The sequence below is a fragment of the Hydra viridissima genome, unplaced genomic scaffold (genome assembly GCF_058129835.1).
Source record: "Hydra viridissima isolate aposymbiotic clone 2 unplaced genomic scaffold, HvirCarnegie_v1 scaffold_10, whole genome shotgun sequence".
NCBI lineage: Eukaryota > Metazoa > Cnidaria > Hydrozoa > Anthoathecata > Hydridae > Hydra > Hydra viridissima.
The window spans coordinates 3021688-3042488 of NW_028324309.1; the positions used below are offsets into that span (position 1 = coordinate 3021688).

General features: G+C 28.9%; 2 protein-coding genes and 1 pseudogene across 4 annotated transcripts; 1 reads left to right on the top strand and 2 right to left on the bottom strand.

Annotated features, from left to right (window-relative positions):
* The first annotated feature begins 1188 nt into the window (after positions 1 to 1188).
* Positions 1189 to 3180, top strand: LOC145193308 (prolyl 4-hydroxylase subunit alpha-1-like). Its single transcript, XM_080070760.2, has 2 exons — positions 1189 to 1992; positions 2074 to 3180. Exons 1-2 carry the CDS (start codon positions 1326 to 1328, stop codon positions 3006 to 3008), a joined length of 1602 nt encoding a protein of 533 aa, XP_079926886.2. The 5' UTR covers positions 1189 to 1325; the 3' UTR covers positions 3009 to 3180.
* Positions 3170 to 20374, bottom strand: LOC145193305 (TBC1 domain family member 31-like). 3 transcript variants are annotated; one of them, XR_016456265.1, is made up of 24 exons: positions 20141 to 20374; positions 19306 to 19464; positions 18749 to 18864; positions 18201 to 18379; positions 17094 to 17272; positions 16237 to 16366; positions 16057 to 16146; positions 15729 to 15839; positions 15254 to 15385; positions 14969 to 15048; positions 14742 to 14888; positions 14483 to 14616; positions 14086 to 14219; positions 13774 to 13953; positions 13442 to 13621; positions 13285 to 13337; positions 12916 to 13068; positions 11970 to 12105; positions 11784 to 11888; positions 10084 to 10224; positions 4338 to 4454; positions 4096 to 4173; positions 3863 to 3932; positions 3170 to 3371 (listed from the first exon to the last, which is right to left on the bottom strand). XR_016456265.1 is itself a non-coding variant. In XM_090099903.1 (24 exons), the coding sequence occupies exons 1-24, from the start codon at positions 20224 to 20226 to the stop codon at positions 3262 to 3264; spliced, it is 2988 nt and encodes a 995-aa protein (XP_089956029.1). In that variant the 5' UTR covers positions 20227 to 20374; the 3' UTR covers positions 3170 to 3261. The 3 variants fall into 3 exon arrangements, 2 of the variants coding, with proteins under 2 accessions (XP_089956029.1, XP_089956030.1); XM_090099903.1 differs by having other exon boundaries at positions 11784 to 11876; XM_090099904.1 differs by lacking the exon at positions 3170 to 3371 and having other exon boundaries at positions 4032 to 4173; positions 11784 to 11876.
* Positions 5790 to 8649, bottom strand: LOC149882630 (uncharacterized; annotated as a pseudogene).
* Positions 20375 to 20801: the final 427 nt, after the last annotated feature.

The window sequence follows — 20801 nt, forward strand, 5'->3', positions numbered from 1 at the left end:
TGTACAAATAATTTTTAAAAAAAATTTTTAAAAGATTTAAATAGTTTTGACTTTTAAAAGATTTAATTAATTTTCATCTTTAATTTTCAATTACCAGAGAACGCTTCGAGTGGTCCTGGGTATAATTGATCATAATAAGGACCCGTTAAGAAAACTTCCCTAGGGCCCGAAATTGAGACATGGAAAAAGTAACGTGACTGAAATCCCTAACTCAAGCCAAGAAACGTCAAACACCTTTTTTTATATTTAAACAACTGCTTCAAAGGCAAAATCGGATTTTCACATCAAATTGTAGTGGGAAACAAAAAGTGGATCCATTACGATAACCCACTGCGCGAAAAAAGATGGTTACGAAGAAGCCAAAAATTGGATGGATTTTTGTAAAGCCCTAAATGACAAGAAACCTTTTTAAACGGAATCTATACGCTGCCTGAAAGATGGTGAAAAGTTTAGCTAACGATGGACAATACTTTGAAAAAAATAGATAGTAAAGATTTCTCTGAATAAAGCTTCAAAATTACAAGAGAAAAAACCTCAAAACTTGTTCGTAACCCCCTCCCCCTCCTCCTCCAAAACATACAGATTATTTATCTAATTAAATTACAAAATATTGTAGTACATAAAGTATTTTTTGCAAATTTAGTTGAAATCTCTACTTTTTAGAACAGAAATAAATCGGCTTTACTTAATATCTCCCTCTCTCCCCCTCCCACTTCGCTATCTCTTCATCGTCTTTAAACACGAGGATTTTGATTTAACTTTATGCGATTAAATTTAACTTTAAATTTGTAAAATAAATTTCCTATTTGTTCACGCCTCGTTCTGGTGTTCACTCAGAACTTCAATTCAAACCCAAGACTAAATAAGTTTACTGCTGAAAATAGAGGAGAAAAGCTTAAATTATTGTGAATAAAGACTATGAGACTATTTCTTTTGCTGTATTGGAGTCTTAAGAACCTTTTTTAGTACGTGCAGCAAATCATGAGTTTGAAGAACTTCGGCATAACTAAAAACCCGAAAGATTTTCAGCGTTAGATTATTAACCTTCTGATCGCCCCCAGTTATGTATACAAATTAAACCTCCGGAAAACCTTTTGCATAAACTTAAAATGTAACTATTTAAGTTGAAACTGTGAGGTCGTTTTCAGGGGGTATTAGAAGAAATAAAAAGAAAAAATAAGAGACTCTAAATGAGCACCCTTAAACTCAGTGAAAAAGATACAAACAGCGTTCTTTAAAACAGTGAAATCAAGGAGGTATAAATAAACAAGTTCGTATTATTTTATACCAGAAAAAGGATTTTTCAATTAAATTAGAGTAGCGAAATGAAACCACCAATAAAAATTAGACTACTAGCAATTTTATTTGAACTATTTATCTTTGTATCAATCAATGCAGAGAAAGGAAATGAATTTTTTACAGCAGCTTCAGATATGGAGATTCTCCTCAAAGTAGAGAAAAAATTAGCTCGTAAGTTTTTAAGATATTATGATTCCGAAGAACTCCGACTTAACAAATTGGAATCGATACTTAGTCACGTGGGAAAAGCTCTGCCCTCTGAAGCTTCTCAAAGAGAACATGAGATGTGGATCTCGCATGTAACCAACGCTCATGGCACGCTCGACAGATTTACAAAGTTTTGGAAGAATTTTGATAATTACACAAAAACTAGAACAACCAAAGATAACTTGTTGAGTTTATTTGCTGACTTGGTTAAGCTAAAACCTGCATATCCAACAAACGAAGATTTACTTGGGGCGCTTTCAGCTCTAACTAGACTTCAACAAACTTATGCAATACCTCCCGCAAATTTCATTGATGGAATACGTCAGCCGTCACACATATTAACATTAGAGGAAATCTTTGAAATTGGGTACCTTTGCTTGCAAACCCAAGATTACATCCATGGTCATGCATGGCTGAAAGAAGCCCTTTATAGGTTTCCAGTCAACTTAAAAAATGTAGGGTTTGTGGAGAAGACCATGTTGCTAGGTAAGTATTTTATATTTTGTGCTTCTTTTTTTTCTTTTTTTGTTGTCCAGCTAACTCTTCAAAAAATTTTTTTTTGCATAGAACATCTGGCTTGGTGCGAATATTATATTGGAAAGCTGGAAGATGCCATCAAACATACCAAGGCTATATTAAAAGTTGATCCAGCAAATAAAAACGCTAACATAAACATTGAACTCTACGAAAGAGAATTTGAGTTGAGTAAGTCCGACCCAGCAGTGCTTAAAAATTTCAGTCAGCCGAAGTATCATTGGGAAAACCATCATAATAAATTATGTCAAGGACGTGAAAAAATGGCGCAGAAAGATATAAATAGACTTTATTGCAAGTATGTTGCACCCAAAGCACACTTCATTTTAAAGCCTTTTAAAATGGAGGTTCTGCATCACGATCCTCAGATAGAGTTGTATTATGAATTAGTAAACGAAAAAGAAATGGAGCATATCATAAAGACAGCAAAACCTTTGCTGCGAAGGGCCTTTGTTCATGATATGCTAACTGGTGACCTAATTTACGCTGATTATCGCGTTAGTAAAAACACGTGGATATCTGAAGACATGGACGTTGTTGCAGCAAAAATAATAAAAAGAGTAGGAGATGTTACTGGGTTAAATATGCGCTATGCTGAACATCTACAAGTAGCCAACTACGGAATCGCAGGTCAATACGAGCCTCATTTTGATCACGCCACTGGCACAAAACCAAAACATTTTGATCAATGGGGTGGAAACAGAATAGCTACAATGCTTATATACCTAACAGATGTGGATTGGGGTGGCAGAACAGTTTTCACAAACACAGCTCCTGGTGTTGGTACTGATCCAGTAAAAGGTGCAGGAGTATTTTGGTATAATTTATTAAGAAACGGAAAGAGTAACCCGAAAACACAACATGCCGGATGTCCTGTAGTTTTAGGTCAAAAATGGGTTTGCAATTTATGGATACACGAACATGGTCAAGAGTTCAATAGACCCTGCACTTTGAATCCAGACGAATAAAATGCTAGCAACCGAAAAAGGAAACGATGGTCATGTGATAAGGATTATATGTAAATGTAAATTAGTTTGAAAACTGCGAGAAAAATCCTGAAACTGTAAGAAAATATGAAAATAAATTTTAGATATACTAATAGTAATAATAATACTAATAGAAATACACCTTTTATAAGAACATTTTATTATTTTTTAAATAACTACAATAACTTGATATACGATAAACTGAATTCAAAAAAATTTTCTTCGTATGTTCTTTTTACGACCCATTTTTACGATGCGCCATTTTTAAACGTAATTCTCTAATCTGGGACATAAAGTCTAACTGTTTCGGTCCAAACGATCCTCGACTTTCTTCACACTCAAACACTGCAAAAAATATATATTTATTAAAAGACTTGTTAACTAAGTTACAATAATTTTTCTAATAGCACTTCGCTTTTAGTTTATACTAAAGAATATACTTAAGTTTATCTCATGACCATCATCTTTACATAGAACTTGATTTCTTCCAAAAAAATCTTTTAAACAAATCTTTAATAGCAGTCATAAATAAATATGTATGTTTGGATTAGAGCTTGAACTATTTTTTATTAAAATCAATTTTTTTATTATAGAATAATTTCAACAAAGACCTTTGATAATCTTGATTCTAGAACTCTTAGTTTGAATATTAAAAAATTTTGTTGAGAAATATCCATAGAAAAAAATATTTAAATCTACAATTTTAAGACTTTATGATCTGCAAGGAGTTACTGATATCAGAACTTATATCAGAACTGTTTATCTAAACAACTTCGCTATCCTTTTAATTCCAAAAAATTTAATGAAATATTTAACTTCAATACTCTTTCACTTACAGCCACTTGGAATTTGCATCGATGGTGCATCTTTTGACAATAAAGCATCCTCCGTAAGTAAGGCCTTTTCCTAATAAGAAAAAAAACATGAAAACAAATCACAACAAATAATAATATATATCAGCAACTAATGATACCAAAAAATGTTGCAAAAGAAATTAATTTTTACAATAAAGCTTTTCATTTTAAGGCATATACAGAAACAGCTAAACACAACATTCTCCAACCCAAACCTCTTGGTCAATATGACTTTTAATTACAGATTCCATATCTTTTAATTGAAGTTGGTTTTGGAAATCCAATTCTCCAAGCTTAAATATAAATTATTGCTAAATATTAACAATGCACACGAATGGTGTATAGCAAGTAGCTCCTATTAAAAATTTACTACATTATTTGATGTTCATTCATAATGTGCAACTAAAAAGAGTACAAAATATTTCACTTTAAATTAATTGCAATAGAAACAAAAAACCTTTGCAGTCTTTAAATCTTTGTTACGCTTCAGTGTATTGTCTCTTGATGCAGCAGCTTTCATCGCTTGAGCATTTTGACGTTGCAGTTGTACAGCTGCCAAATCTCTCTGTAGTTTCTTAAAACAAATAAATTTTGAAAAAAAAGAAAAGAAATGAAGATAAAAGGAAAGATAAATGTGTAAGTGGGGTAATTCCATGTAAAAGTGAGACAAAAAATTGAAATTTTTTAGTCACCCTCTCAGATTTCTTTGAAATTTGAACCAGTGGTACCTATTAATGAATAATGAAAAAGTGCAAAATTTGAACTCCCAAATCCAAACGGTTCAAAAGTTATGGCATTTTGAAATTCAGCTTAAAACGCCCTATTTTTTTCCACTTCCGCCATTATGAACTTTGTCGTAGAACTTTTAATTGAATAATTTAAGATCTAGTGGAATAATGTGGCTAAAATTTGGTACCTGACCATTTTCAAGGGTGCTGAATTCAAAAATGTAGATAAACTTGAGATATTTAAATTTTTTGACAGTTTTTTTTTTATTTTAAAATGGCCAGTCAAATTTTTTGTTCTGTTACCATGGGTTGCCCTTTCATTAATTCCCGGAGTTGCCCAAGTCTCATCGATTCCATTTTTTTTTTCAAATGAAGTAGATGATCTTAGGCTATCTTTATAAAAAAGATGGTTTTGGTTTCTTAAAGCATAATAAAGATATGTCCTTTTGAAATTCAGACAAAAAATTTCTTTATTTGGCCGCTATTCTCTTTTATAGCGATGCTTTTTGTGTGAATAACTTAAGTTCTAGTAGAGAAATGACTGAAAATTGGTACCTGACCATTTTTAAAGGTGTTGAATACAAAGATGAAGAGATATGAACCCAAATCCTAATCTTTTAAAATAATTTTTAAATTTTAAAATGTCAACAGTCCCTTTTTTTTTCTTGTAACCATAACTTTTATTTTACTTATTTCTGTAGTTGCCTTACTCTAATTGTGAAATAAGATGTTTTGGAAATGTTTAGGTCTCTGAAATAAAATAAAAAGTTATATTGTTTTGAATAACTTGCATATTTATAATCAATATTTTCAAAAGTATACATGGAAGTAAAATTTACTATATAGTAAATTTTATTTCCATGTTTATGTTTTATTTTTTATTTTATATTTATGTTTTATTTTTCAATGTCTTGTATATACAAGACATTGAAAAAATAATTTCTTTTTTTATTATTCTAATAATTAGGTATTATTTCAAAATATTGGTTGCATGCTAAAATTTTAGCTCACATGCTCAAATGTTGTGTTAAAAAATAAGAAACTAAAATGCAAACTTTCTTGAAAAATATTATAAACCTGCTTTATTGAAAAAAGCTCAAAAATGAAAAGGAATAAACCAAGTATAACTAAAATTGAAGTTTATATCATTTAGATAATGAAAGTAAAATATTAATCAACTTTCACTGAAAAGATAAAACTTGTTCAAATAGAGTTTCATCTTCTTTTGAGATTTGGTACTTACGCCCAGAAGATGCTGAAGGTGTTTTAACAAGAGAAATGACATTAATTCTTGGCACCCAGCAATTATCATCCCGCTTTGGCCAGTAGTATAACCGACTTGGATAATGTGGATGCATAAACTTTACCATAAAATCATCATTCTCTTTATCAACTTCAGAAACCATACCAAGCCAGTAAAAATTATCGTATTTGCAAAATAGGTATTGTGACATCATAACATTGTCAATTTTAATAATTTCATATTTTTGTTTTTTGAGGAAGTCAAATGTTAGTGCAAAATCATCATCATCTGATACCCTTTTCATTTTTATAATTGAATGAGAAGATGGTATAAATTGATGGAAACTTCTTGTCCCAGGAATAGTGGTTGCTATTAAAAGTCTATCAGTAAGTTTGTTTCTTACTAGCTCCATTTCTTCAGCAGTGACGTACACAAACGTAATTCCACTGATTGACTTTTGACAGTATTCAAACATTGCTTTAGAAGACAGTATATGACCTGTGGTTGGACTCTGCAAGCTAGCTGTTGCAACAAGCCTTTTAACAGTGCCACCTATTCCATCGCATGGAGATTTGCCATGGCTTGTTGCAAAGAAATTCCAGATGCAATGAACAGAAAAATCTTGAGCGTGGTGACATAAATTGAAAAAATGTTTGCAGTTTTTATACTGCCCTGCACAGCCATCAGAAAAATAATGAATTTTTGTAATTGTGGGACAAAGATGAGTTTTTATATGATTAATGGTTTTATGCATAACTTCATTGATAAATCCAACATCATGATTCAAATCATCTGAAATTACACAAAAAGAAGATATTTCCAATTTCACTTTCTTGTAGTAGATGACAACTTTTTTGAAGGGAACATTGACTCTTGCTCCAATGGTAACTCTGTATCTCGTCTTGTACTACAAAAGTGTAATTCTCTGCAAAATCTGCCAGTACAATAGCCTCATCAATACTAATTGTTTCTTTGAGATGCTTTAGATAGCTAGATTGTGATTTTGCTATAAATGAATGAGAAGTAATATTATCAAGTTTTTCACACAGGAGCTCTATGAATTCATTTAATGGAAGTTTTATTGTTAATAGTTCAGTTCTATCTGTTGTTGTCCACTGTTTAAAATCCACTGGCTGTTCATTTTCATCACTGTCATATTGCCCTTTTGGATCATCATTTTGTGTGAGATACTCCTGGAAATAATTTTGGGCAGCTTGTATGCCAGGACAACTATTGCATCGGTGAATCATGCAAACTTTAGATTTTCTGCTGCAGACAATCTTTTCAATGATTTCATGGTAAGATGTTTCAAGGCCTATAGCACTCAACATTAATTTAAAATTTTGGTGTATTGTACACACACAAACAGAATGTGTACCTTTTGGACCAGCAAGAATGCACCATTTAGGCCGAAGACTGCAAAATTTAGAAAAACCAATTTTATGGCCTGGGTACTTTGTCTTATATGCCACATAGAGCTCCTTTAAGTTACACAAAATCAATTTTTTTGACATGTATTTTTTTTCCCCAACACTTACACAGTCTTTTTTACCTGGCATTTGCCTTGAATACTCATCGTCACAGTAAAAAAGCTTTACAAGTTCTATAACATCTTTACTGATTCGATGCCGTTCAACCAGATCAGGGTATGCTATGATGCCTTTTTGGTCGCATAAAAGCTTTGCATTTTGAATTTTGTGTTTGGACACTGAAAACTCTTCTGCTGCTTTTCTGATAGACCAAGATTTTGGGGTTAATGTCAAAATTTGAAGTTGCTGCCTTCTGTTAGAAACCTTAAGTTTTTCTTTCATGCATTCTACAAGGTAGTCTAGATCACGAGCTTTGGTTTGAATTTCCTTTAGAACTTCATTTTTTGGTGCAACAAGATCGGATTCGGTTACATCCAGAGCAGTTGCAAGCTTCTTAATAACTGCTTCTTCAACCTGCTTTATCTTTCTCTTTCCAAGTGAAGGCTTGTTAGAGGTTTTGGGTAAATGAACTTTTAGAGGAGACACTTCAAGTTCGCATAAAGTACTGTTGAGCAATGATCTTGTTGATTCCAGTATAATTTCTTTTTCCATATTATCTTCAGTTAACTTTATCTCCAACTCGTTCTCTTCTGATTCTTCACTTGACGCTAATTTATGTCTGCATTGTGGACAAAGTTTTTCACCTGGAACTACGAATTTGCCTTTACTGCATAGGTACTTTGCTGTATCCAAGTTAATTTCACGAAGACTACCTAAAAAAAGGGAAGAGCACTTTTAATATGTATAAAAATTTTAATAAAACCTTAAAAATTTTAAAATTGTACGGCATTTAATAGTGCACTTTCAGAAGTCAGCTAAAAGGTTAAATATAGCTAAAATAGAATTTGGCTGCCAATAATTTCATTATTGTAACTCACAACGTTTTCAAAAAACTAAAAGTTATGATTACTGTAAATACCTTTTATAACTTTGGTATGCATATTAAATGGATTGCAGCATCGTGTTAATTTAGTTGTATAACGCTTCAAATAAATATGTTTATGATGGAGACAAGTTGTTGGTTTGATATTTATCATTGAGAGCCCAGTCCTCCACATTAATATTTCTCTTTCATATTCAGGAATATCTTCAAAAGGTTCAATTCCCAGCAACGATGTATATGTTGTGAGATGACATTCACTTTCTAGGTTGATTCGAATGGAGCACTGTTGGCTGTTTGCCATGACTAAGAAACTGAATTACCAAACAAGATTTAATAAGAATTTAAACTAAAATTAAAATAATTTTTTTTCATTGAAATTTGTTATTGTTAACTGTTGTTTCAAAACTATATTTAGGCGACATAACTGACGTCCCAAAACTATATTTATACATCACAGCAGGCATTGGAAAACTATATTTTTCATGATAACTCACTTCACAAAACTTTTTTTATATATCAAAACCAACCTTAATAAACTGTTTTTACACACCACAATTGAACCCATGACAGTTAGGCAATTTGTGAAAATATTACCCCGTTTTATGGTTAAGTAATATTATACCATTTTAAAATTCAAAAATAATTCTAAAAGATTAGGATTTGGGTTCATATCTCTTCACCTTTGTATTCAACACCTTTAAAAATGGTCAGGTACCAATTTTCAGTCATATTTCTCTACTAGAACTTAAGTTATTCACACAAAAAGCATCGCTATAAAAGAGAATAGCGGCCAAATAAAGAAATTTTTTGTCTGAATTTCAAAAGGACATATCTTTATTATGCTTTAAGAAACCAAAACCATCTTTTTTATAAAGATAGCCTAAGATCATCTACTTCATTTGAAAAAAAAATGGAATCGATGAGACTTGGGCAACTCTGGGAATTAATGAAAGGGCAACCCATGGTAACAGAACAAAAAATTTGACTGGCCATTTTAAAATAAAAAAAAAACTGTCAAAAAATTTAAATATCTCAAGTTTATCTACATTTTTGAATTCAGCACCCTTGAAAATGGTCAGGTACCAAATTTTAGCCACATTATTCCACTAGATCTTAAATTATTCAATTAAAAGTTCTACGACAAAGTTCATAATGGCGGAAGTGGAAAAAAATAGGGCGTTTTAAGCTGAATTTCAAAATGCCATAACTTTTGAACCGTTTGGATTTGGGAGTTCAAATTTTGCACTTTTTCATTATTCATTAATAGGTACCACTGGTTCAAATTTCAAAGAAAATCCAAGGGGTGACTGAAATGAGTGTCCCACTTTTACATGGAATTACCCAGTGTTCATAAGAAACAAATGTGTAAATGTTCATAAGAAACAAATGTGTAAATGTTCATAAGCAACAAATGTGTAAATGTTCATAAGAAACAAATGTGTAAATGTTCATAAGAAACAAATGTGTAAATGTTTATAAGAAACAAATGTGTAAATGTTCATAAGAAACAAATGTGTAAATGTTCATAAGAAACAAATGTGTAAATGTTTATAAGAAACAAATGTGTAAGTGTTCATAAGAAACAAATGTGTAAGTGTTCATAAGAAACAAATGTGTAAGTGTTCATAGAAACTGCAAACATCACAGGTATAATTTTGAACATCTCCAATTTTCTTATCTTTTCTCAAAAAGCAAATTCACAAAAATTCCAGATAATCTCAGATTTCAATAAAAGCCAATATAAATTTTTTTTTAACTGAATTAAGATAAATCACAAATTGAAAATACTTAAACCTGAAAATAAAAAAAATCAATCATACCTGGATTGACTCTCCTTCAATTTCCATGGCTTCTTCAACTAAGTGACAAAATTTGGTATCTTCATTATCATGCTGTTGACGCATTACAGATTGTTGACTTCTTATTTGAAAAGATGCATTAACTTCCTCTCGAATTAGCTCCTGGAGAGATTAAAAGAGAATAAAAGAGAAAGATCAATTAGGAGTATCAAAATGAGCAGATAGCAAGAAAGAGAAGCATTTTCCTGAAAACACCATAGCACAAAATTAGTTCAAAAAGACATTCAGTTCACCCTTTGAGCTAAAGAATTGAGAATCACAACAAATATTAACAAATGGTGGCTAAAAGCATTGTGATGGGAAGCAAATGCCGAAAAAACAGATATTTAAATATTTTGAAAAAAATCTGATAAATTTTGTTTTCTTGAATTTAAGTACATTTTTCAATGGCTTTAACTTAACAACTAGAAATAAATTTGATTCTGAGGAACAAACATGTAATTTGTAGATTGTGCCAAAAGAGTTTTTTAAAAAAAAACACAACCCTAAACTATTGAAATTTCAACCCCCATTTGGAAAAGATAACTTCTCCAGATGGAGGTTTTGAGATATTAAGAAAAAAATTTGAAAAAATCAAGCTTTAAAAATTTTTTTTTGATTGTAGTAAAATGGCTTGAAATATTGCTGCGTAGTTAAAATAACACTTATAATATATTATAACAGAACCTGAGTACTTCAGAACAGAACTTGATGTTGCATATATTTGTATATATTGAATAAATTGTATTGATATTTATTAAGCAGCCAACCATATTTAACTATAGCATGAACAAGCCATCATTTTAACTTAAACATATAACTCTTTATTGTTATATAAATTTTTATAGTTATATGCTTAAATTACAATGATGGCTTGTTCATGTTGCAATTAAATATGATTGGTTGGTGGCTGTTTACTTGTTTCATGCTGGTTCTTTTAACAAGCAAAATATAAATTGGCATGCAGTTCTGTTAGCATATCATTCCTGGTGCTTACAAGTAAAATCTCTACCACTGATGAATTTATTCAAGATACATTTTTAACTGTTGGATAATATTTTAATACAATTTCCACTTAACTAAAGATTTTTTTTAGAAGTTTTTTCTCTGACATTTGATGTTCTTCCATCCATTTTTTATTGGTTTGAATTGTAGACACAAAGCTCCATTTACTCAAATCTTGTTAAAACTATTTTTAACTTATTTCTAATTTACTAAAATCTGTTAATTTATCTTTGAAGATTAATTGCCTAAATATCTAAATATATTTAAACCATTTTAAATGCCTACTAAAAACCATTTACTTAGCCTGTTTTTTTTGTATGATAATTACAACAAATATCAATTTTGAAGAAAATATCTAGAAGATATTTAATCAATATATGGAAAAGCAGACAAGCTTATGTATGTAGTTTATCATTGTAGTAAGAATGATTTATAAGTAGTTTTGTATTGTATACATTTAAAGTATTAAACATGTTGTCAAAGTGTATCATTTTTCCAAAAAATACTAGTTACTAAAAAAATTTCAAAGGCAATGTATATGGTACCCAATAGTCTTACAGCAAATCCATTTTTGTGACAACTTTATGATAATTAAAGTCTAACTTTATTAGTAGTTAAATATTTTTAGTTCCTTTAGTTTTATTATTTAGTACCAAAATTTGTCAGAATAAATTAACCTGTTGAAATTTTCTCTTTTGAGCTTCAATTTCCAATCCTTTGACTTCTACAGATTCTAATGCTGCAATGGCTTCTTGTTCACCTTGAAAAATCTAAATAAGTACCTTTAAACAAATTAGTAAATAATTTTTTTAATTTACTTACATTGACTGGCAATTAAAAAATTAGAAACAGCAAAAAATTACCTTTCTTTTGAGTTCATCATCAAGTCGTTGAAACTCAATGCTTTTCAAATATCTCTGGTGTTGTAAAAACTTCCTACGTACAATATCATGGGATTCTAATTCCTGTAGCGCAACATCTCTTCTAATAGCAAGCAACCTGAACATTGTAAAAATAAATTTAAATTCAATAAAAATGCAAATCCAATAGAAGCAGCAAAAAAGTTTTAATAACATATGTAAATAAATATCCAGAATTATGAGCATTTAAAAACATAACAACAGGATGCACAAGGTTTTTCAGAACATAATCTTTTTTTGTTACCACTAGATTATGGTTATATGTGTATATATATATATATATATATATATATATATATATATATATATATATATATATATATATATATATATATATATATATATATATATATATATATATATATATATATATATTCATAAATGTGGTAACATGTACAAAACTTTATGTTATAAGGAAAGATCAATTTCAGCCAGAAAAAAAAGAAATGAAAAATGCAAAAAAAGATTAAGATATGAATGGCAAAAGTTTTCTTAAAAATTAAGCAGATTAAGTTGTGATTTAGCCTTTCTCGGATGAGAACTGAAATCAAAAAGTTAATAGAAAAAAAGAAAAATAATTTTCTACAGAAGTTCCAAGAGTTACCTACAAAAAACTTGGTAAAGCTAAAGATGCAAAGGCTAGAATAATCTTCGAAGTGAAACAAAACTGTCTGATTCTAGCATGCAGACAATTTAGATCTTGCAAAGAAGCAATATGACTTGATTAAATAACATTACAAAAAAGGTTTATTTCTAAACTTCATTTTTGAGTGAAAAATAATTAACATTTAGCATACATATCTTTTTAATCTTTTATGAACATATCTTGTTTTCAAATACCTTGTACAACCTGAACACATTTAGAAGGACAAAATACTAAAAAAAATACTTTTTGCGCTTCTCTGCTAACTTCTTTTCTTCTTTAATGATCAATTCTCTTCTTTGCTCTTCAGCCTTTAGTAACTGCTGCTGCTCCCGATAAAATGCTACCTCTTCCCTTTTTGTTAACTCCTTTTGTTTTTTTAGTTCAAATGTCAGTTGTCTACACTCACAATATAAAAATGTGCATTAAACAAATCAAAGACTTTAAAAATTTAAAAATCTCTTCTAAAATAACTGCTAGTTATAAAAGCTCACCAGCTATAAGTTATTAAAACCATTTCAATTATTTTTATCTAGAACATTTATGTCCTTAAAACTATAAAAAAAAGTGTTTTTCATAAAAGTCAGCAATAAACTAATAAAGAATTGCACTTACTTCTGCCTTAAATACTCAAGTTCTTCTTCACGAATTCTTTCTCTTTCTTCAACCTTCATTAAAACCAGGACAGCAAAGTCAATATTGCTATATTTTGTAATGTTGGGTTAGTTTATTATAAATATAAATCATTTTGCTAACTATAAGAAATGCTTACAAGATAATTGACAACAAACTTTGGGTAGAAATCAAATATCGGATATTGGCCCTCTGTCAAAGGTGTAAAATTTTTAAGCATATTTTTAGGATCAAGATGTGCTGGTGTGGAAGTTGATATTCGGTAGGTATCTTTGACCACTAAGCTCACATCGATGGCATTACGATGATGAAAGAAATACTAAAATAAAAAGATAATATTAAAAGTCAAATGTAAATTAAGATTCTATACATCTACAGTTAAGACTATGGATTAACTGTAGATGTATAGAATCTTATGGACCCATAGAGAAAATAAAACCCATAATAATTAAAGGTATATTTTTAATAAACCTCAATGTCCTCTTTTGATTTTGTTGAAAACAAAGTCTGCCTTGCTTGAATAAGGTAAGCCACTGTGAAATATAGGATAAAGGCAGGATGATTGGAGAATATGTTATCCCAAACTACAAGCCATTCATCTTTAGTCATTAGTTCTGAGAACAGTGTGTAAAGCATAGGCCAAGCATAAAGCTAGTAAAACAGAAAATAAATTTAGAACTAAACATAATAATATAAACATAATATTGACATAATAACTTTATAAAAGTTTCATATTAAAAAAAAAAAAAAAAAAAAAAAAAGATAAATAAATAATTATATTACTTGTGTAGAAACATCCAGTTTTGTAAAATGATGGAGTAAAGAAGAATCATGATGACCAAGCATGGACTCAATAATGTTTAGAATAGTTAACGGTGGATTAGGAAAAAATTCAAACCACTTTTGGCACCATGTTACTACATAAAATAATATTTTTATGATTTAACTTCTTCTTTTCAATTCAAATAAAATCATACCACAACATGCATTACAATCTCATTAGCTTTTTATAATCAATTACAAGCTAAATAAACTTTAACCAAATTTATACAACTATCTTTTTTTTTCTTCTACATTTAGCATTAAAACACTTATGCACAGTCAAAAATTTAAGAAAAAAAATTGAAATAAAACATAAAGCAAGATAAAAAAAAAAAAAAATGCATTTATAAAGTATTACATAAAATTGTTGCAACAATTTCAAAGCAAACCAGCAGATTGTTGGCAAATAATTTGATGATTGGAAAAATCATCATGGGAAGATACTCAATTTCACCAAAAATTGGGGACCAATATGCTAGCGCAGAAAGTACTCTGCAAAATAATTATATAAAAAGCTAATGACTCATAAAAATAATAGCACAATCAATATTAAAAATAAAAGATAACAAAACAAAAATTAAAAAAAAAACAAAAAAAAAAACAACAAGAAAACCCACTTCTGCAACATTCTTAATAGTTTCTGACTTTTAATTGGGTATTTCTCATGTATATTTGCAAAAGAAGAGTGTATCCCTTTATCAGCTAACATACCAAATGCAATATGATTTTCTGGTAATCGAAGGATACTCTTCCATATAAACAGTCTTTAATAAAATGAAATATAAAACTCATAGTTAAGAGAATTGCAGAGTAATATACTTCATTCCAAAGAAGAAATAACTACCTATACTTTTCTGGATATTCACCAAATCCTTTTAAAATTTTTCTCAACTTCTTCATGTCTAAACCTTTAGGAAGGTCTCTCTTTGAAAGAAAATATATTTTTTGTGCACATACATTGAAATAAATGCAAACATGAACTTTCAATAAAGACTCTAAACAGCTTTTATAAACTTTTGCTAACAATATTCACATTTGCCTGGATATTTTTATTCAATATCTAATATTTAATAATTTCATACAAACACAACAAAAGATAAAATACCAGCTTTTGGTTTAATGTTCTTACATATAAACTATCTTCTGTGGTCTTGGAATCATAACTATTTGACTGATCATTTAAACAACTTAGTTGCTTTTTTTCTTGAAGGATTTTAAATTCTTTTTTTGCCTGCACTTTGCGTATGATTGGTTGTGAGTCCTCAAAAAATACAAAGCTAATTTCTAAAACATAATCAATGATATTTAGTAAGTAAATTTTTATATTACAAAGAAAATTCAGTTGTAGATCAATGGCCAAATTTGTTGCTTGGTTGCATTACTATTAGACCTTTGGACTGGAATTAAATGTTGATTATTAAATTCCACACAAAAATATTATATGATCACAAAATAAAAGTCATACGCTAACAAAAATACAGCCAAAAGGTCTACTGCTAACAAAAAATACAGTCAAATGGTCTTCTGCATAAAAAGTGCAAAATTTAATCAGAATTTTATCAAATAAATTTAGGCCTAACAATGTAATAGTTAAAAAAAAAAACCTTGCTTAGATGATTTAGCACAGCAGACATGTTGTAGAGAAGCATACTTCCATTTTCTAAAATTGTTATGATATAGCGACCATTTTTACTAAGTGTAAATCCATGTATTTTCTAAAAAAAATATAATACAGTACTCATAATTATACCAAAGTTACGTAATTTAACAAATGTAGTAATATCTGTTTATTGAATCTTTTCCATAACTCTTAAATATCAGTGTAAAGAATGGGCTAACCTTGTGATTAAAAAAAAGTTAAAGAAATAATTTTACTACAAACAATTTTACAAATATTTAAATAAAAATTATAGCAAATCATTTAAAACATACTTCTTCAACAGAACCAATATCTGATTCTAGTTTACACAAATGAGTGTCAATAAACCGAAGTATACCATCTTGACTTAGTATTCCCAATAACTAGAGGAGGAAGTATCCATCACAAAAGTAAATAAACATCACAAAACAATTCCAGAAACTTTAAGCAAATTAAAGGCAATAAAAACCTACTTGCATTTGATTGATAGAGAGGTTATCATGAACAAACTCTAGATGCTGAACCTCTGTTATTTTCTCGGGTAGTTCAATTATTTGAATTAACTGGCAGCTATCCAAATTCCATACATTAATGAAACGTGATCTAAATTCAATTCAAAAAGATTTCAAAACATCCACTCTAGAAAACTTTGCAGTTAACAGAATAAGTTTTTAGATGTTTTACTTTTAAGATATTTGATATTGTAAAAAGAAAAAGAAAAAACAAATATCTGCAAAGAAAAGCTATAAAACAACAGGATGTTTTGTAACATTAACTAATATATCAAGCACTGTTATTTGGAAAAAAAAGCTGAAATAATAATACCTGGTTTCTCTCAACTGCACGGTCAGGAAATAATTTTGCATCAAAATATTTTTTGATTTTTATTAGATTGTTTTTTTCAATCTCATTTTTAGAAAAAGGTATTGAAAACGCTTTTAAACTTTTAAGCAGCTTTAATGCATTTTTATATTGCAATTCTACAAAGAATCTTCTTAACTTTTCATCTCAATCATTACTATCTGCCAAGTTGTCAGTACACACTAGTGACACTTAATATTTATAACTTTTGTGCAGAAAGAGTCTAACTTTATCAAAAAAAATTAATATGATGACTTTAAAAAAAACCTGTAACTACAATATAAAAGTACACAAAAAGATAAACTATTTACTATTTGTTATCAACTTTATGTAATGTCAAAATGCATTATTATTTCAAAACTTTAAACTACTGACAGTCACGACAAAATTAATCTTAACTAAAACCTGGTGGTAGAGAAAATAACTATTTTATTGAAATGATCAATGTTTAAAATAAAAGTGATCTTACCTACCACCAGCAACTAAAATCCTGCTATCATTTGTGACTGATAGACACTTGTATCCAGGTTTTACTCCAACAGGAGAATGCAACTGATGCAAACACTTCATATTTTCTGAGTTCCAAATAAACAAACTATCATCTTTAAAACAGGTTATTATCTTGTTACTGTTGGGAAGAAAGAAAACCTAAGGATAGAATCACAGCCTGAATATTGAAAAAAATCTACAAAATAATAATATAATAAAATCATTTATAGATTAGAAACCAATCTCAAATGAACTAAAGACTACAAAACAAAAGAACTAACAACAAATTATACAAGGTTTCTAATCATATGAAAAATGAAAAAACTTGTTAAAGAAAAAGCAATCATAAAGTGAGTTGTATGATTAAAAGAAAAGTTCATTCATGATAAACTGCTTGTTACTATTAAATTAAGATAAAAGAGAAGATACTAAAGAGGCTTAAATTTAGGCAAGTTCTTTTTCCAAATGAATGAAAGAGCTCTTTGAGAAATGATAAGGGCATAAACAAAAAATAAATAAAGCAGTAAAGTGTTGTTTAATTCACTAATCAGATTGAACAACCTTTCTAAATCAGGTGATAATGGAAGTGAATTTTATATTCCCTTTCATCATTGCCTGGATAAAACTAAAAAAATTACTGATAAGAGATTTTTTAAATAATGGCTGTTTTAATTGTTTAAGTTCCAAAAACCATTTTTGTTCAATTTTTAGAAAGATTTTGTTAGAAAGAGAGTTTTTCAACAAGGAAAATGAGTTTTTCTTTAAAGTTTAGAAACTTTTGATATTTAGGAAAATAGCTAACTTAAATTATTTTAGACAACATAAAAACTGACTGGATGCATTAAGAAACATAATTTAGATTATTTAATCGTAAATTTTATTATATAATCTAATTTTATTCAAAAAAAAGTTAAGCAAATTAAAAAGAATAAAGCATTGTTTCTTATAGAAAGATTTTTTTTCATTGTTTCCTATAAAAGATTTGCTAGTCATGCATAAACACACTTTTAAACTAAATAGATTTAGCAAATGTGTTTGTGACACAGAGTTAATAAGAGTTATATTTTATGTAAAAAGACATGTAAACCTGTTGGACTCCTACGTCTTGGGCACCAATTAGTGTTCTGCACTTTGTAAAGGTATTTAAATCCCATAATATTGTTGTATCAAATGATGAAGTCAATGCATACCTACCACAACCATGAATAGAAATAGAATGAACAGTAGAGGTATGGCCTTTCAAGGTGTTCACTAATGCCTTTGTTACTATAAAACATAACATACATTCATTCATTAACATACAAGAATTCACTTAGATATACTTGTAAATGTTTTATAAAATTTATTTTGTTTTGATTGATGGAAAATAAATGCAAAACATCTTTTCTGATAAAGAGAAACTATTAGCTAATAAAACTATTGGTGAATTAAGTCAAGTACATTTTTACACCTTTGTTTACTCAGCAATTAATCAAAGTAAAATAATTTAAACAACTTTTTAAAACTAAACAATCTAATTAATCAAAATAATTATGACTTAATGAAATTATACACAAAAACTTTAAAAAACAACATTGACAAAGCATACAGTGAACTCTTTTAAAATCAATATCAATATTTCATCTGCATACATACCTACATTATAACATCTTAATTCATAATTGGCTAAGCTAATGAGGATTTCATTTGGTCGATAATTATTCCATGAAATGTTGGTGATTGAAATTCCAGTTTTACAAACTGATGTAAACCTGGAAAAGTAAATTACAATTTGAATAAAACCTTGTAATTTCTTTACATAGGAGTCTATAAGTAGACTTCGGTTACAAACTTAAAAAAGCTTTATAAACTTTGAAATTGCTACAGAGCATAAAGTGAGCTTTACTATAAATATTTATGTCTTTTGATCAGTTATAAAAAAATACAAAGACAAGTTTCTTTACAATTGATCAAATAACAACAGAAAACTATTTAATAGTTTCAGGAGCAGATAGTTATATGCTAAAAATGTTATTAAGAATTTTTAAAACTTTAAAGCAATTTATCATGTAAAAAAAAGTAATAATATCTGTATTTTTACTATTGCATATTTTAAAAATATATTTTTATAACTAAAATAATAAAATTTCCCCTTAGTCAGGATATACTTATCAGTATCAGATAAATAAGCATTAAAGTAACTTGTTACATACCAATTTTTTTCTAAGTTTAACACATAAATGTTTCCAAGATGATCAGCTGTTGCAATGTGTTCTCCAGTAACATCAAAAGAAGCATGTAAGAATCTCACATGATTCTCTTTTGATGATAAGCCTTTACTTTTAATGATATGATTGACAAGAAGAAAACAGCTGAAAAAGGATATTAAATTTTTTTATAAGTATACATAACTACAAGTATACAAATATAAGTATATATAAATGTGTAAATATACAATAAAATACAAAATTACATTTATATATTCATGAATAGGTGCTAAAAGGACCAATGTCAAAAATTTTAATTTGCTGCTACAGTTGTTTAAAGGTTTCTCCCATTTTTCACAATCAAATTTCTGAAAAATATCACAATCAAAATACAGAAAAATAAGCTATTATGTGATTATATTTCTTTGGTTATGCAATATAGCATACATTTAGAATCATATTTCTTTTGAAATTATAAACTTAGCCTAAGCTATTATAGGGCTTTCTTATAAATATGAAACTTGGATATTGCCCTTAAATGACAGCAAAAACAAGAGCTGAAGAATGGCCTTCGTGTTCCATACAAAATGCCTTTTGTGCACTATAAAAAGTACCTCATTTAAAGTATTGCAAAGACAATAACTTAAATTATTTAATTTTAGATATAGGCCTTTGAAGCACCAAGTTACAGTTATATACCACAATAGTGTATATGTACACATGTAAATCCTCATTTAATATAAACAATTGAAGAAAAAAACTACAAAATATCTATGTATTACTCAATATGAAGATATATATGTGAGAACAACCAATGAAGCTACATAAAAACCTTTCTTACCCGTCAGCTTTTGGTGTTGGTTTACGATTCCAAAGCTGTCCGTGATCTCTTCCTCCAAGATCAAGAACAGTATAAAAGCTGTTCATGAAGAATATACATATGTATTTGATTATATTATTTTTCAACTTAATAAGCAATAAACATATCAAAGTAATAAAATAATTCCATCTATAGTTAAGATATAAGCAAAAGTTTCTGCGTTGAGCAAGTTAATAAAAAGGTTTTTTAAAAAACGAAAGCGAAAGTCGCAAATGTGAAAATACGGTGTGGCGCGTAAATCACTTTACCATTTTAATATCTATTTTTTAATTTTATGTACTTTGTTTATTCTTTTTTGTTTACAGAGCATAAAAATAACAATTTTATCTTAATTATGAAAAATGACCTCACATATATGGCCTCCATTTTCAGTTTTGCAAACAAAAGCTCTTTGTATGGCATTTTCCATAACAGTTCTCAGCACCTGAGGCTGTATGGACAGAGTTTCTACCTGCTTGCTTGGTTTATGTTGTGGGATATTTCTACGCTTATTTATGTATATCTTTTCTTTAAGATATCCCTTAAGTATATATTTTGGTACAACCAAATCAAGTAATTGTGGAGGCCATAAAAAATCTATATATGTAGATATATAAGCGAGTTACAATACTCCTAGCCGGGG

Excerpts from the sequence above, each read along its gene's own strand:
- LOC145193308 (XM_080070760.2), top strand. The coding sequence starts at position 1,326 with ATGAAACCACCAATAAAAATTAGACTACTAGCAATTTTATTTGAACTA. Across the intron at positions 1,993-2,073 it reads GGAGAAGACCATGTTGCTAG|AACATCTGGCTTGGTGCGAA; the intron begins GTAAGTATTTTA and ends TTTTTTGCATAG.
- LOC145193305 (XM_090099903.1), bottom strand. The coding sequence starts at position 20,226 with ATGAACAGCTTTTATACTGTTCTTGATCTTGGAGGAAGAGATCACGGA. Across the intron at positions 18,380-18,748 it reads ATTAAGATGTTATAATGTAG|TAACAAAGGCATTAGTGAAC; the intron begins GTATGTATGCAG and ends TATGTTTTATAG. Across the intron at positions 12,106-12,915 it reads TTAGCAGAGAAGCGCAAAAA|GTTGCTTGCTATTAGAAGAG; the intron begins GTATTTTTTTTA and ends TACAATGTTCAG.